The following is a 17,166-nucleotide window of genomic DNA, read 5'->3' as shown; positions in this document are numbered from 1 at the left end:
ATGGAGCAAAAGTAGGACTTGAGTATTAGTATTTGAGATGTTAGTAAATAGATTCCATTATAAATAATGTACTAATGTATGTTAGCATGTGAATTTTAATAAACCTAGCCTCAAGTCCATGCTTCCAACAGAGCAGCATAGTGAGACTTCAAAGGAGGCAAACACCCTGCTGGCTGTTTCATCCAGGCATTACGCACCAGGAAATGCTCTTCCCAGTCCATCATAAATACAGTGTGAATGCTGTCACATAACAATTGTCTTGTGATGGGTGAACAATATTATTTTTAATGGCAGCCACAGCTGCTGAACTAAATACAGGTATACTGTGCTGGTAGGTAGTGGAGATCATGGCTGGTGCTGAATATCCAGATTCAATGTTAACCCCTGGCACTATTGGCAATATTCAGCCCAATATCTGGATAGCCAACCAGATGAAGTTAGGACAGCCTTCTTGTTCTCTCAGTTTTATACTGATAGTTATACAATTAGTGGACACAATATTGCTGGTAACCAAATAACTGACAGGACCACTCACACTCCACCTATGGGGACCATCCTGATGCCATCTAGATAGCGCTGGAGTGGTGTACAATGATTTTCAGCAGCATTATCTGGACAATGCCACCGAAAATCCAGGGATAGCCCTAATCAACACTACTTTTCCCAGCAGCAGATGAAGCAAACCTGGATCAGCAGCTTTGAATACCAGCTGGAGTGGCTTGACTTCAATGAACAAAGGCAACACACGGGGTAGAACAAATGAAAAGTTTATGCTTCTAGGTTTTAGTGTAAAAGAGCTATTTGGTTAACCATCTGGACCAGTGAAGGTACTGTTACCACACTATCATCCACTCAACAGAAAGGATAGGACACTGACACACAATACAACTTTCCTAAGACATTTAATAACTCTTTCCCTAATGCAGTCACATGGATCAGTATGTGATGTTATATAATCTCTCTTTAAGCCAACAGCAATAGGCATGAAATGCAACAATTTTACAAACTTTCTTTAAAACAACTTCTTAAGGAAATTAAAAAATATAGGCAATGACATTTACTGTAAGTTAGTCTAAAACATGGCCACCTGGAAGTTCCTAATGCAGCGTCTATGTCCTGTCTGCCTGCTCAGGTCTGTACCGAGCTACATTCTACCCAGTGTTCTTAGCACAAAACTCAACACTATACTAATTAAATAACAAACACTAGAATTTTTTTTCCAACATATGAAATGTAAACTTTGTTGTTCCCCTGCAACAGACACAGAATGTTGCTAGAAATGTTACAGTGGTCCCTGTGAAAGGAACTATAATACACATTAATTTTCTCTGTGGTCCTGAAGTCTCCCAGCAATGGCTATCCACCAGGATGAACAAATCAGAGAGATTCACAGAGATAAACCAGTCTATGCAGGAAAGGGAGAAGCTGGCATCGTGATATAAACAGGTTAACCAAACAGAGAAAACTGCTAAACTTGAAGGGTTTTGTAGCACAGTGAGGGTGAGCAGAGCACAGCATCCTTCTGCAAGAGCTGACACGGTCTTCTGAAATGCAGAAACATCACTATGTATTGGAGGCATGTAAATTGTTCTAATATTTTATCTCCCTCTTTCGAGGCTCTGGTCTTCTGCAGAGTTCCAGCCTAGGGAAAGTTGTTTGTCTCAGCAGAGTGCCAGCAGCACATGGTGAGAATGGAGCAGTACATGGATCCAAACCTTCCTCCCTCCGCCAACAAAAGTCCTGAATAATTAAAGGAGCTACTCTAGGTTCCATCTTCCCTCTCAAAGTGTTTTATCCTACATGAGCCTGGGGAAGGGCAACTATTGACCCCAAAATACTGAACATTTGTTTTCTCTTTCATGTAATGTATATTGACTTTAATTAGTTGGAGCCTTTTGAGGAATGAGCGCAGCAAGATCTCTTTCATTTTGTTTATAGCACAAAGCAAGGATTTCTCACCCTACCACCTACTGTTAACTTTCCTTTAAGAACCCTTCTGCAACAGTTCATTTACATTGGGAACTGGTCAGTGATAAACAGGATTTAAATAATACAGTTTCACTGGTACCAACACAATATTAATCTTTTTTCAAAGGTTTTAAGCATGAATAAATTAAAAGTTAGGCTTATGAAATGCCAATAATGGAGTTCCTTAGCTATTTAATGTATTATCAGTATAAAAGACAATTAAAAAGGAATTTTTCAAATAGAGCGAACCTTTCTGCCAGCTGGGTAACTTGACTCCAGCTGGGCCTTCCAGCAGAAGGTTGTGCATGCAGCAAAGACCGAAAGGGCGGAAATCTCCTGTGAATGCTCCCCCTACTCAGCTTCTGAGTGGACTGCAGGAGAGCAAAGAAGCCACAGAGTACATGGGGGAGGCTTCACGGTCACCACTCAGCAGAAATTTGGGTTTTATTTCCCATGCAACTGAGGCGGCATCACACCCATTCAGTCCATCCCGTCCCTTTGCAATACTGTTTTGGTGGAGTGAATAAGACCAGAGTTATTTTGGGAGTGACTACCCTGACTTACTAATACGCACACATACCTAGGGCAGTACATATACTTAGCTCCCAGCATAATATACCGATGTTGCTAGAGGAGTTACTAGTGTGGCACGAAATCACATGCCAATATCAGTGGGGCTAGAATTACTGACAAAAACTGGCACTCATACTCCAGAGATCACAGGGAGCATTATTTCATATCCACAGAGCCCTGAGTCTCAGTTTCTACATTAATTTCTTCAAATTCATCTAAATAAGAATTACCGACTGTACAAAAAAACAAACACAAGTCTTGTATGCTCTGCACTGAGAGCAGAGGGAAACCACCACTCTGATTTTTAAATGAAAGAAGTACATATATGGTTAAGCAAAGTGACAGGGACCAGTCAGCAGATAATGACTGACACATGAGGTTCCTCACCTCCAGCAGGACCCTTCAATCACATCTGGAGAATAGGTTCTCCACCGGTGTTCACTCAAGCAACCGCATTGCACAAAAAATGGAAGTAACTTCCCTTCATGCTTGTGATTCCACCAATGTTCACCCATCACAGTGCTGCAATGACAGTAGTAATAACTTCCTATTTACTGGTTTTCAGCCAGGAATGAGTGATTACATTCACAAAATGCTCTGGGATCAGAGAAATCACCCTCACATTATATATATATATATATACTTCATAATGGTGCAGTAAAGGGTTTCATTGCAGTCACTGACACTCTCTGGCAAATTGCAGTTCTTGCTTTTTCTAATCCATTTTTACATCACCACTGACTAGGTACTTTTACCTTTTAAATCACATAGATTGCACTTCTGAATTACGAGACTACAGCAGATAAATGGGATATTTAGACCCGGGTGGCAGCTTTAGAACCGTATATTATGTCCAGAGATCCTATGCTAATCCCATACACTCCTGACACCTCAAATTCCACATAAACTATTCACACATTTTCCTAGAAATTAAGAATTCTGAGTTCAACCCCAGAATTACCAGGATCAAAATCATAACGCTTACTTGGATAAGCCACTTACAGATATATGGGAGACTGCTCTTTATACTGAAGCAAAGTAAGAAAATGCAGGAACCTTGTGAGCAGCAATGACTTCCATCAAAGTTTCAAGCCTCTTACTGGCCCAATCATTCACCTCTTACTGTTGTTCAGAGCTCAAATCCAGCTCAGAAATACTGCCGGGCAAACTGCCGACTGTATCACAAATAATGCTCCTTGTTACAAGAAGAACATCAATTGAAGCTTTGACAGTGGTCTTACTGTCCACAAGGTTCAAACTTGCACCAACTTAACCATTTCTCTGCTGTGCTATTAGATGTCCAACGCAAGGGATGCAGTTTCCTGGGTGAATTAAAGAATGACATTTGAATGGCTCTCACAAGGCCCCTGCTGTGATGCAGGTTACATCAGAAATCTCAGCACCAGGTCCTGCTATGGCTCATCGAAGAGCTGAAGATCCAGCCGTACCACTATCTCTCCCGTGGGGACTTCGTGCAGGAGCAGACACTTGGTTACTGGCCCCTTGGAGCCCTGGTCTTTCTTAATGTCCGCCACGCGGATTTCAGTGCGACCCAGAAAGTCTAAAACACAAGCACAATGTTCACAAGTCAAAAAAATAAAAATCCTGCTTCTTGGACAAAGTATCAGGAAAAGAATCATTTCCCCTCATTTTGAGCTCAATACTTTCAGTATGTTTAGATATCTCTGCCCTATTTTTTAAAAATTCTTTTTCATCTATGTGGGGGCTTTTTGCATTTATTTTTCAATGTACATTTCTGATTTTCCTTCTTTATTTAACTTAAAGTAATATGGTTTAACACATATATTTCCCACTTTTATTCATCCTTGCTTTGGTTCTCTGGCCCTATATACTGTATTTATGGAGAAGAACCAATGTATATACTTCTCACAAAAAAAGAAAAAAGAGAGGGTTTTTTTTTGTTTTATATTTTGTACCCATTCTAGTAAAAAATAAAAATAATACCCGGGCTACATTTTATAGCAGGACACCAGTGTGAGAAGTCCAAAAAGTCACCTGTTTTAAGCCTATTTTAAAAAAGCAACGTGGAGGGGGATAATCGAATGGGGGCACCGTAAAGGGGCGGGGCAACCCGTATTATCGAAACAATATGAATGTCCATCTTTCATTTCGATAATACGGTCATGGACGCCCAAATCATGAAATTTAGGTCGACCTTAGAGATGGTCGTCCCCGGTTTTTGGCGATAATGGAAACCGAGGACGCCCATCTCAGAAACGACCAAATCCAAGCCATTTGGTCGTGGGAGGAGCCAGCATTCGTAGTGCACTGGTCCCACTAACTGAATGGAAAAAGCCCTTCCCTTACTGATCCGGAAAGGAACGGGCATGAATGAAGGAAATTGCATGCAAATGAGCTGCTCGCTCATTTGCACATGATTTCCTTCCTAAGAAGGGGAAGCGACGGCAGTTGAGGACGTCCAAAATGTGGATGTTTCTGTGAGAAGGACGGCCATGCCTTTGCTATGCCTCTGACACCCTCTTTATTTATTTGGATTTTGGATCACAAGTAGCAGCAGTAGTGGGATTTGAACCAGCCACCTCTAGATTGCAAGACCAGTGCTCTAACCACTAGGCCACTCTGCCACTCCTCCACTCCCTTGAAATTTGGCCGTCCCTGTGGTAATGAGGGATAAAGGTACTCCCCTTCCTCCTATGGGGTTGGACTCTGGGACTCTATTCACTTCAGAGGAAAGGTGTTCCTTGATCCGCCTAATTCTTCCTATCTGTCCCTCTCAGGGGGTTTGTCCTCCTTGGGGGGAGTTTAAACTATGCCTCAGTTGCCTATATCCACTTTGCCAACATCTACTGAACAGTTACAGTCTGTTTTGTTTGGAGAGTGGTGAAATGGACTGAAGCATTGGTGCAGGGTCTGGTACAGCAGCTCTGTCATTTTTCCCAGCAAGTTGTTACAAAGATGGAATTATTTGTACAGCAAACTCAGCACATGGACAATGCTATTAAAAAAATTGACGCTCAGAATGGGTCTCTGCAACAAGTGGGAAAAACCGGGATTAAAGATACTCTTTTGTTGCATAGACAGCTAGAGGTGTTGGAAAATCAGATTAGGTCTTCTAATCTGAAATTTTTGAATTTTCCCATTTGTTCCTTGTTATCTGCTGAGATTTTATTGAGAAAATATTTCAGGGAAATTCTGGTTTTGACTAATACGGACACTATTGGTATTACAAAATGTTATTATTTGCTATACAAGGTTCTGAAGGCAAAACAGGTTGAGGGTTGCAGGAGTTGTCTGTTAAGGGAAATGGATTTCAAATTTAACAGCTTTTTAATAAACAACTCAAGACAACTTTCCTGAGCACTGTACTCTACTTGTATCATTTACCTCCGAGTCTGTAAAGTTTTAATTTTTAAAAATTACTTCAAGAAGAAAGATTACTTATTTTGTGGACGGAAGTTGCAAATATTTCCAGATATTTCTAGGGCTACACCACTTAGGTGTAGGCAATTTTTGCAATTGAAAGGTAGGGTGTTGACCCTAGGAGCTACTTTTACAAAAAATTTACTTCAAAGTGTTTAATTACCTTTTCAAATATTATGTTTTTTTTAATGAACCAGATCAGCTAGAAAGGCTCTTGATAGATAAGGAAGCTAAATGAAGTTATCTTAGGTGGATGATGTTTGTTAGATCGCCTTGTAGAACATTCCAGGTGTAATGTATAATTGGTGATATAAATTTCTTGTTATAATATCCTTTTCTCTCCTTCTCCCTTGATGTGGGCTATTTTGGTTTCTTGTAAGAGCTTATTGTACTTTATTTTTTAAATTATTAAATTAAAAAAAAGAATATCAACCCTTTTGTTTTCATCATCATCTTTGGGCCTGTGAATTTTTAAGTATGCACCAAAATGAGGTCATATTGGATAAAGCTTTGGGAAGTACTGATCTAAAAATGATAGAAATGGGAAAAAGAAAGACTAAAGGACAACATATTTTCCATGCACACTTTAACTCTACTCACCATCTGGGGAAAATTGGTCCCTTTCAAAGACGGTTATACAGAGCACGTCCTGCTCCAGGTCTTTGATAAAGAACTGGCAGTTGGAATTCCATTTTGGATTGAGTGTATCCTGTATGGTCTTGGTGATGTGACACTGGGAGCCCATGGTGACCTCGCAATACGGATTACTCTTTCCTAGGAAGAACAGGAGGAAGCTTAGAGGGTGACTTTTAACTTGTGAAACCAGTACCTGCATAAGCTACACCAGTTTTCCAATAGACAGTGTGCTCGTCCTTTCCTTTACAAAATTACCCCAGGAACTTTATGCAACCAAACTTTTCTGCAAATGCTAAATTTTTCAATCTTTTATTGCTGTAATCTTTTGCTGTGAGTATCACCGCTTGCTATACAATACTCACAGCAGTAAAAGATTGAAAAACTTAGCATTGGTAGAAACGTTTCAGCGGCTCCTGAGGAAGCATTTATGTGAAATGGAGAGGCTCTGTAAAGCCTTGCCAACAGAGCAGTGCTGATAAGAAAGCTAAGTTACTGCTATTTTTGAAAGATATCACTAGGACATTATATATTTTGGAGAAGAACTTGGGAAATTATAAATAAGAAATCTAGAAAAAGGAAAAATTGAATTTATGAATAAAATGGAGGAGGTGGAGGTTTTTTCAGACTCGTGATGAGAATGAATTTGTCATAAGACTAAAAAGATACTGATAATACACTGAAGTCTTTTTCTCCACATTTTTTAAAAGTGTGAAAATTAAATACTCCATTCAGTAAAAGTACTATATAGTCTGCCATTTTTGTTTGCAATTAGTTATTGAGGGCAAGCCCAGGAACTTTATGCACATATGTAACATCTGCTCTTTGGCACACACAGCCTCTCCCCAAACCCCACCACCAGAAACATCTCCACATGGCTCGGGTGAACCTTTGCACGTATAGACTCTATGGGGTTAAGGGGGTAATTCTATAAGGAATCATCTAGTAGCAAGGAGGCGCATAAATGCCAGTATTCTAGTAATCTACATAGAAATGCACATAAACAGCCTTATAGAATAAAACTGCTCTCTCAATGTGTGCATAAACGTATGTACATGGAAGATATGTACATGGGCAGCCGCCTATGGAACGCTCTCCCTAGACCCAGGGCCGTGCCAACACGGTAAAGCGAGGTAAGCATGGCAGGAGGGCGCCATCTTCTGGGGGGCGCCCCGCCGCACCATGCTTACCTCGCCCTCTTCTCCCCAGATCCTTTTCCTTTATTTTTTGTTTAAATTTACTTCTGTCCGGCGGCAGCGTAGCGTTAGTGAGTAGGAGGCGGTGCTCCCCTGCCCCGACGTGTCAGTCTTCCCTTCGCTCAGTTCCGCCTTCTTCTGACATCAGAAATGACGTCAGAAGGCGGGAACTGAGCCAACTGCAGGGGGGCGCCGGAGACCCTAGGCACGGCCCTGCCTAGACCTATCCGAGCAATCCATGACCACCTACCATTCAGAAAAGCACTAAAAACCCATCTATTCAAACAAGCCTACCCAAAAGACCCAGATTAATCTCATGAACCCCATCTACCTTACATATACTGAAGAGAAAACGACATTGACCCAGAATCTATCTCCCACCTTACCCTCCTCTCTCTATCACCTGTCTCTACCTACCTACCCATCCATTTACTACCCATCCATCCTTCTATTATGTTATACTTAATTTCCTACTTTACATAACAAAATTCTGTTACCTATTACTATGTAAGCCGCATTGAGCCTGCTTTTAGTGGGAAAGTGCGGGATACAAATATAATAAATAAATAAGTCTATAAGGGAGCCTATACTGTACAGCAAAATAGGCTCCTGGAACACTAGCATAAGGGGCAGAGAATGCGCTCATATATTAGGTGTGATCACTTATATCAGCCTACACCTGGTGTAAATGCACTCACCTAGACTGCAGAAGAACATATATAGATTATAAGATTTTATCATGTACATGCACAACTTATTTATTTTATTTATTAGGATTTATTTACCACCTTTCTGAAGAAATTCACTCAATGTAGTGTACAGCAAGAATAATTCAAACATAGGCAATAGACAATTACAGCAGTAGAAATATTCAAACAACAATACAAGGTATGGCATAGTACACGACATTACAATATCAACACAAGACACAATAAAATATTTTAATAGACAGCACAGGATGTAAGCAAAGATGGAACATAGAGAAGTTAGAAAATAAGGGGACTGGACTAATTTAAAAGAAAGCTACACGTGAGATCTGAAAGGTACTTGAATATTATCTCAGCTAGGGCAGATATGGATAAGCATGTCCTGTACAGTATGTGAAGCTGGTGTCACTCCTTGTATATGTGTGTGACTAGCTAGTTAGTTGCTCCTTCCATTAAAGGCCTGCTTTCACTTGCTTCCTGAAGTAGAGATAGTATTGTGTTAAGCAAAGCGTGTGGGGACTACTCTGGAGAAGGCTCATTGGCAGGTGTCATATCAAGTGATTTCCTTTGGAAAGGCTGTGCTTAGGGAGAACCATAGTGACCTTGGAGGTGTGTATAGAGAGATCTTGTTCTTCAAGTACTCTGAGCCATTTCCTTTAAGGGCCTTGAAGATCAGAAATAGAGTTTTAAATTTAACCAGCCAGTAAAGCTTTTATGTTCTGTCCAAATTTCATCCATATAAATGCCCACTCGCAAAATACCCACCATCATGTCTTGGCACATACATATAGCATACTGCTTAGCTCAGAGACCTTCACTGTTTTTAAAGCAGGGGCCAGACTGTCAAAAAAAAGTTCAATCACAGAGCCAAGACCATCACCGGAAAAAGTGGCAGACATCCTGTCAACCTTCACCATCCTGTCTACACCCCATTCTCCTTCAAGCTAGTTCTCCACCTCTCTCCAGTTTTTAATCTCCTCCTATATTTTCTCTGGAGGCTTACTTGTGGTGCCGCCTTCTGAACAGCTATTCTGTTTTCTTCCAGCACCACAAAAGGTGCAATATGTTTGAACTGCATGGTGCTCTCTCAGTCTTGGGCAGCACATAGCTCAGACTCAATGAGAACTACGTGGTACATTAAACAGAATAAGTGTCATGGGGATAATGTCAGCAGCAAGACAGAGGAAAAGGTGAGGGGAGATTGTGTACTGGGGAAACAGACACACACTTAGGATCAATGAGGGCAGCCAATAGCCCCCCAGGCCTTGCATGAAGAACACTGGCCTATCTGCTAAACAGATCCTTCTTAAATTATCTCAGTGTGTTTGTCTCACAGTGCAACCCATGGAAGTAAGGCATGGAAATACTCACCGTGAGACCGGCAGGGCTTCAGTTCAATCCCTTCCACCACATTCACCATCAGTCGCCCAATGCCCGTCGCCCTCTGGGAGCGAACTGTGAAGGGAGAAAAACAATCAATCAAGTTTTATGTTTTCCTGCCCTTCTCACAGCTATACACAAGAGGTGCTTCTCCTCTGCTGCACTTTTACCTAGGTATGCTTTTTCTCTTTTCTTCTTCTCGGTTTCGATGTAGAGCTCTGAGGCAGCTTTAATCTTCTGAACCCAGGCAGTCCTTGCAAAGACGAGAGAAGAAATCAAATGAGCAAAGACATTGCGGGAGTGTTCAGCCTGTGGATCAAAATCTGCTTGGTAAGAGACATCTGATGGCACACAGTGAGGGCAATTCTACGAAGTGCGCAGAAAGTTAGATACCTAAATGCAATGCACTGAGCACCAATTCTAGAATGGCTTCTGGTGCCCACATTCCATACCTACATTTAGGGCCGACCGCTTACACCATGTCAATAGCAGGTGTAAGTACATGCCCCTAAATGAGGCACTTTAGCACGTAAATGAGTCTTCTATAGCTGATATGTGTAAAGGTTTGAGACACACATGCCCCACCCATGTCTCTCCCCTATGAACATCTCCCTTGCACATAGTCTTGTACATCTAAAGTACAAGGGTGCTTTTAATGTATACACTCAAATGATAATGCTATAATTAGGTGCTTATTCTATAAAGGAACAGAGGCTCCTACTTTATAGAATATTAGTCTCTAACCACCAGCCATAGACCTGGACTCAGTGTTAGCACTTAATTGCCACACATATGCGCATAACTTACAGTATTCTATAAGTATTTATTTATTCAGAACTTACTATAATGCGTTAACTGACCAAGCAGGGCAAGGCGGTTTACAAACTAAAACAATCTCTGGAAAGGAACTACAATTGCAAATAGTAAAGGCAGCATTCACGCTAACAATAGAAGGAGAAAAACAAAGTTACAGGCAGTCTCCAGACCAATCAGATATCACAAGCCTCTTTAAAAAGCCATGTATTAACCGCTATTCTGAAGTTTTTCAATGATAGCTCACTACGAATAGCATGTGGTAGTGAGTTTCAAAGGGCCGGAGCTACAAATTGAAAAGCAGAGCTTCTAGTGGTTTCTAGCTGTGCAGAATGAGGTCCCAGAAGGACCATGCGATAGCCATTTAAAGATCGTAAGAGTTAGGGTTACCATATGGCTCCAGAAAAAGGAGGGTCCAAGGAAACAGAGGGGCAGACGATCTGTAAACTCCAAGATGGAAAATATACAAAGCAGATCGTTGATGGATAAAAATAATTTTAATAATATATTAAAATATGCATATAATAGCCCGACACAGGCCGTGTTTCGCCCTACTGGGCTGCTTCAACGATCTGCTTTGTATATTTTCCATCCAGAAAAAGGAGGACAGATCAGGCCAGTCTGGGTTTTACTTCCACTGCTTTCAATGGAAGAAAAACTCGGACTGGATCAATGTGTCTTCCTTTTTCTGGAACCATATGGTAACCCTAGTAAGAGTCATATAGGTGTGTAGGGAATACTACAGGAGGCCAAGTATGGCAGAATCCCTGCTCTATAGGCCTTAAAAGCTAACAATAAAACTTTTAACCAAACATGATATTCAATAGGGAGCCAATGGTGTGATTTCAACGCTGGAGTTACATGATCAAAATTACGTAGGCTACATAGCAGACAAATTGCAGTATTTTGTAGCATTTGAAGTTTTTTGAGAATCACTTTCATGGCTCCTAGATAGACCATATTACAATTATCAATCTTAGTCATGAACAGCGACACAATAGGCATATAAGTTTGAGCTTCGCCCATGTGTACACCCCCTTTGCAAATATGCATTATGTAAGCTAAGCACGTATGTACAGAATAGCTAGTAGGCAGTTACAAGTGTTTGTGAACACATATCCCAGTAAATGCATTATTCTAAACATTTATGCACATAATTGGCATATAAATGTTAGCACCTGTGTTACAGAATTACCCCCTTGGGGCTAGATTCTATACAGGATACCGGGCTAGATGGACAAGCGCTATTCTATAAGCTGTGCTTAAAGTTAGGCACAGTTTATAAAATAGTGCTTACACCCGGGAATCGCACCTAACTTTAGGCACGACCATTTGCATCAACTGAAACGTGGTGCACATGTATGCAAGTATCCCCTTTATTCTATAACAACGCGCGTTAATTTTTGGAACACTATTACACCCATGACCCTCCCATTTCTGCGTCCCCCTTTTCAGATCGTGCGTAAATTTTAACCATGGATCCCGCACCTAAATATGCACTTGTAAATGCAATTAAATCTAATTAGTGGCAATAATTGCTTGTTAAAAAGCCAATTATTGGCACTAATTAGCTCATTATTCAATTAAATTGCCTGTGCAATTTTTGGCAACTTTTATAGAATTAGGGGGTTGATGAGAAATTTCAAACAGAAAGAATGTGAGTAGTGTCTCTTTGAAAATGAGTACAAAGTACACATGTGGAAGTCAATTTTTATAAAGAACAGGGCCGTGCCAAGGGTCTCTGGCGCCCCCCTGCAGACTACCAGTTGGCGCCCCCCCCCCCCGCACCTGCCTGGCTCCAAGGCAGCGATTCCCCTCTCTCCCCTGCCCTCCCGCTCCCATGTAGGAACTGCCCCCCCTCTTCTCCCCCCCAAGGATGACGTCAGAAGAAGGCGGGGCAGTGAGCAACGAACAAGGGAAGGCTAGAGACGTCGGGACTGGGAGGGAGCGCCGCCTCCTTCACTGACGCTGCGCTGCCGGAGGAAGGTAAATTTAAAAGAAAAAAAAAAGGAACGGGATCTTGGGGGGGAGAAGAGGGCGGGGTTCCTACATGGGAGCGGGAGGGCAGGGTAAGCACGCAGCGGCAGCACCCCCCAGAGGATAGCGCCCCCCTGCGGCGCTTACCCCGCTTACCGCATCGGCACGGCCCTGATAAAGAAGTACCTATTTGGAAACTGTTCTATAAAGGAACGCAAGTACTTACTTTCCTTTATAGAATCCTAGCATAAGAGGTCCAATACATGTGTATATTTTAGGTGTGACCACTTACACCAACCATACTGCTGGTATAAATACTTGCACCAATATTGCCAAAAAACATGTGTAAATTATACTATTCTATAATTCAAATGTGTACCTGCCTGCCTAGCTCTCATTCCAGGGTTTAATTTCCTTGCAACACTGGTTTATCTTCAGCTCCCACCCACCCCTGGCCTGACCTCTAATTTATTGGCCCTTGAGCCAATTAGGAGGCTACAAATTGAATTACGGCATTTCTATCAGCCAGTAACTAGCTCTTAGAAATACAATCTACTTAAATCCATAGAGGGGGACCTACTAATAACATTAATACAATAATAATAATTAAATATTAGCATTGCATATAACTAGAAAACTTAGGGAATTTTAGTTTATATATAAGTACATAAGTAATGCCACACTGGGAAAAGACCAAGGGTCCATCAAGCCCACCATCCTGTCCACGACAGCGGCCAATCCAGGCCAAGGGCACCTGGCAAGCTTCCCAAGCGTACAAACATTCTATACTTGGTATTCCTGGAATTGTGGATTTTTCCCAAGTCCATTTAGTAGTGGTTTATATTCCACTCCATTAGCAACTTCATTAAGAAATCACCAATAATAAGATGCAGGAAGCAATCCAGCAGCGAGATAGAGGCTATCCGGTCTTTTGCACTTTGTGTCACATGTTTGATAATCTCCCAGTTGGTGAAAGCCGTATCTGTATACGCAGTGCAAAGAAACTCCAAGTTAGCATTTTCAGAAATACTCCCCGTTCCACGCGCAGAGCCCAAGAGACAGGCAGAGCTCCGGAGTCTCAATGCATGGATCAGGTGATAGTGCAGGGAGGGCAGTTTTAGATTTGTTAGGAACTAGGTAACATTTTGGGGAAGAGGAAGTCTATTCCGGAACCAGGGTGGAACCAGGCTGCTGGAAACAGCATTTAAAAAGGAGAGAGCAGCTTTTAAACTAGAAACTTGCCAACAGTTGCTCAAAAGATATTTTTACCAAGATTCTTGCCCATCGCTTGCAGTGTTATATACCCCAGTTGATACACGATAATCAAGCTGGCTTCATTTGCGGTCGCCAAACATTTGATATTAGGAAGGTATTCCATCTTTTGTGGCCGGCAAATTAGGGGCATGGATCTGCATTGATTTTAGGAAATCAATGCAGAGAAAGCCTTTGATAGGGTTTTTTTTCTCCATTAAGGAGCTGTTTTCCATTGCAGTTGGTTTCAGAGGATTATTGAAACCCGTGATAAAAGCCATTTAAAGGGGAAGACCATCTCTGTAGGCGCCCCGGGCTGTTGAGGTTTCCTTTTTTTAAGATTTATATTATCAATAATGCTCTGGGTTAAAGAGCAAATGATTTACTTATAGGTTTCATGTTATTTTTGCTCTCCAGTATATTTTTTGATTTTATAGTATACTACTTACAATGTCAACACAATGCGTAGTAGAACATTTTTAACTGACAGTGTAGGGTATAAGCAAAGATGGAACATATAGAGAGGTAAGGGAGTAAGAGGAGTTAGAAAATAAGGTGACTAATTTAAAGAAAGTTGCACATGAGGTCAGAGAGATGGTTAAATATGATCTCAGCTATGGTAGGAATGGATAAATATTTTCTGCTGCAGCATGTGCAGCTGTGTCACACCTTGTGTGTGTGAGTGAGACTAGCAAGTTAGTTGCTTCTTCCATTAAAGGTCTGGTTGAAGAGCCAAGCTTTCACCTGCTTCCTGAAGTAGAGACAGTCTTGTGTTAAGTGGAGCCTTTCAGGAAGTGCATTCCAGAGTGTGGGGGCTACTCCCAGGGCCGGTCTTAGCAAGTGCGGGGCCCTATGCAGACCAATTTGATGGGGCCCCACCCTAACTCCGCCCCCACCCTAGCTCCAGGGCCCGCCACCCTCCCTCCGAGCTCCAAGGCCCCCAGCTCCAGTGCTTGTCGATCCTGCAGTCAGTGCCAACTGAAAGCCATGTCTTTTTCACAAACACAGATACACCCTAATCCACTATAGAATAAGTAATCATAAACTTTCTATTTAGACAAAAAATAAAATGAAACACCAAGATGCCAGACTCTGCATACAATGCAACACCACAGAAACAGAATATGTCCTCTAGTACTGTGCAAAATATAAAGACAGCAGATGTAAATTTGAAAAAAACTAACAAATACCAATCACCACTTTACAAATTAACAAATAGAAATAAACAAATATAGAAAATAAAATACCATTTTATTGAACTAATATATTTAACTTTCAGAGGCCAAAACATCCTTCCTCAGGTCAATACAGTATAGTACTGTTACAGTATCCTATCTTGACCTTAGGAAGGGGGTTTTGTTCTCCGAAAGTTAGCCAAAATGTATTAAAATTAGTCCAATAAAAAGATTACCTTGTTTGCATGTTCTATTATAAACATTTATTAACATATCTACAATACTACTTTATCCTAAAGCAAAAAAATTTAAATATATATTTTATTTACAGTTTGTTGTCTCTGGTTTCTGCTTTCCTCATCTTCTTTTCACTGTCTTCCTTCCATCCAGCATCTGTCTTCGGTCTCTCTCTGCCATCCAGTGTCAGCCCTCTCTGCTGTCCCCTCCATCCAATGTCTGCCCTCTCTTCCTGCCCCTTCCACCCACATTTGCCCTCTATCTCTGCCCCTTCCATCCACCATCTGCCCCTGTCTGCCCTCTCTCTCTCCCCCATCCATTCACTGTCTGCCCTTTCTATCCCTTCCCTTTCTCTCTGCTCCTTCAATCCACCATTTGCCCTCCCTCTCCCATCCATCCAGGGTTTGTCCTCCCTCTTGCCCCCCCATCCAGGATCTGCCCCTCTTTCCGCCCCTTTTTTCAGCCCCCAGTTCCAGCCCCACTATCCCACCAGTCCCCCATTTCAGCCCCAGCCCTTTTCTCCCACCAGTCCCGAGCTTCAGCCCCCCAGCCACTTCTCCCTGTCCCCTTTTCAGCCCCCAGTCTCAGCCCCTGCCCCTTTTCAGTCTCCAGCCTCTTATCCCACCTAACCTCCTTTTCAGCCCCCAGTTCCAGCCCCCTTCATCCACATGCCTTGTATTAGGGCCCCCCTTTTCAGAACCATTCTCCCACCTGACCCACGCATACCCATTTTCCCACCAGCCCCAGGCATGGCCCCCATTTTCCCATATTGCCCCTTCTCAGACCCAGTCCCCTTCAAGAACCCAGTCCCCTCCCCACCTGTCCCCTTCAACCATCCAAGAACCCCCTCTCCACCTCAGTCCCCTTCTCCCATCCAAGAACCCCAGTCTCCCCCCACCCGTCCCCTTCTCCCATCCGAGAACCCCCTCCCCAGTCTCTCCCATCCAAGAACCCCAGTCCCCTCCCCACCCATCCCCTTCAAGCATCCAAGAACCCCTCCCCATCCCCTTCTCCCATCCTTGAACCCCCTCCCCACCTCAGTCCCCTTCTCCCATTCAAGAACCCCAGTCCTCTCCCATCCGAGAACTCCCTCCCCAGTCTCTCCCATCCAAGAACCCCCAGTCCCCTCCCCACCCGTCCCCTTCAACTATCCAAGAACCCCCTCCCCACCCCTTCTGCTTCTCCCATCCATGAGCCCCCTCCCCACCTCAATCTCCTTCCCATTTGAGAACCCCCTCCCCACCCTTCCCCCACCTGACAGCCCCACACCCTTCTCCCATCTGAGTCTCTCCCCACCTACCAGCTCCATTCTCCTGCTGCCCAGGCCCACCACCCTCACTGTCTTTAAAAAAACCCAATTTGAAGCGCTGGAGTTACAGGCAGCAGCGCCTTGCGTCTACCCTGCTACTAAAAATCTCTTCGACGACGTCATTGGGCCTTCCCACATTGAGTCCCGCCCGCCCTCGCGGTAATTGGAAGTTACCTCAGAGGAGGGCGGGACTCAATGTGGGAAGGCCCAATGACATCGTCGAAGAGATTTTTAGTAGAAGGGCAGACGCGAGGCACTGCTGCCTGTACTCCAGCGCTTCAAATTGGGTTTTTAAAGGCAGGACAGGACGAGCAGCGCCAGGAGCGGATTCGGAGCACCCACCCGCTGACATCTGGGGCGGACCGCCCCCACCACGTCGCCGTCGCGCGTTGTTGAACTTGGGAGGGAGGGAGGGAGAGTGGTGCTCGGGCGGTCGGGGCGGGGCGACCTGAGGCGTGCTGCGCGGGGCCCCCCTGAGCGCGAGGCCCTATGCGGCCGCCTCGGTCGCCTCGCCTTAAGACCGGCCCTGGCTACTCCAGAGAAGG

At 43.2% G+C, this 17,166-nt stretch overlaps 1 protein-coding gene across 1 annotated transcript in view; it reads right to left on the bottom strand.

Moving 5' to 3' along the window:
• Positions 1–921: 921 nt before the first annotated feature.
• LOC115469741 (intersectin-1-like) overlaps positions 922–17,166 on the bottom strand; it is a 67,020-nt gene continuing 50,775 nt past the window's right edge. Inside the window, exons 2-5 of the mRNA XM_030202527.1 lie at positions 10,030–10,225; positions 9,851–9,934; positions 6,544–6,717; positions 922–4,102 (exon numbers count right to left, since the gene is read on the bottom strand). Coding sequence (XP_030058387.1) covers positions 3,954–4,102; positions 6,544–6,717; positions 9,851–9,934; positions 10,030–10,225 — 603 coding nt within the window. The 3' untranslated portion in view covers positions 922–3,953. The remainder of the gene's footprint in view (positions 4,103–6,543; positions 6,718–9,850; positions 9,935–10,029; positions 10,226–17,166) is intronic.

The sequence above is a fragment of the Microcaecilia unicolor genome, chromosome 4, assembly GCF_901765095.1.
Source record: "Microcaecilia unicolor chromosome 4, aMicUni1.1, whole genome shotgun sequence".
In the NCBI taxonomy this organism is placed as follows: domain Eukaryota; kingdom Metazoa; phylum Chordata; class Amphibia; order Gymnophiona; family Siphonopidae; genus Microcaecilia; species Microcaecilia unicolor.
The sequence above is the reverse complement of the archived record's forward strand: the minus strand, read 5'-3'. Positions and strand labels throughout refer to the sequence as shown.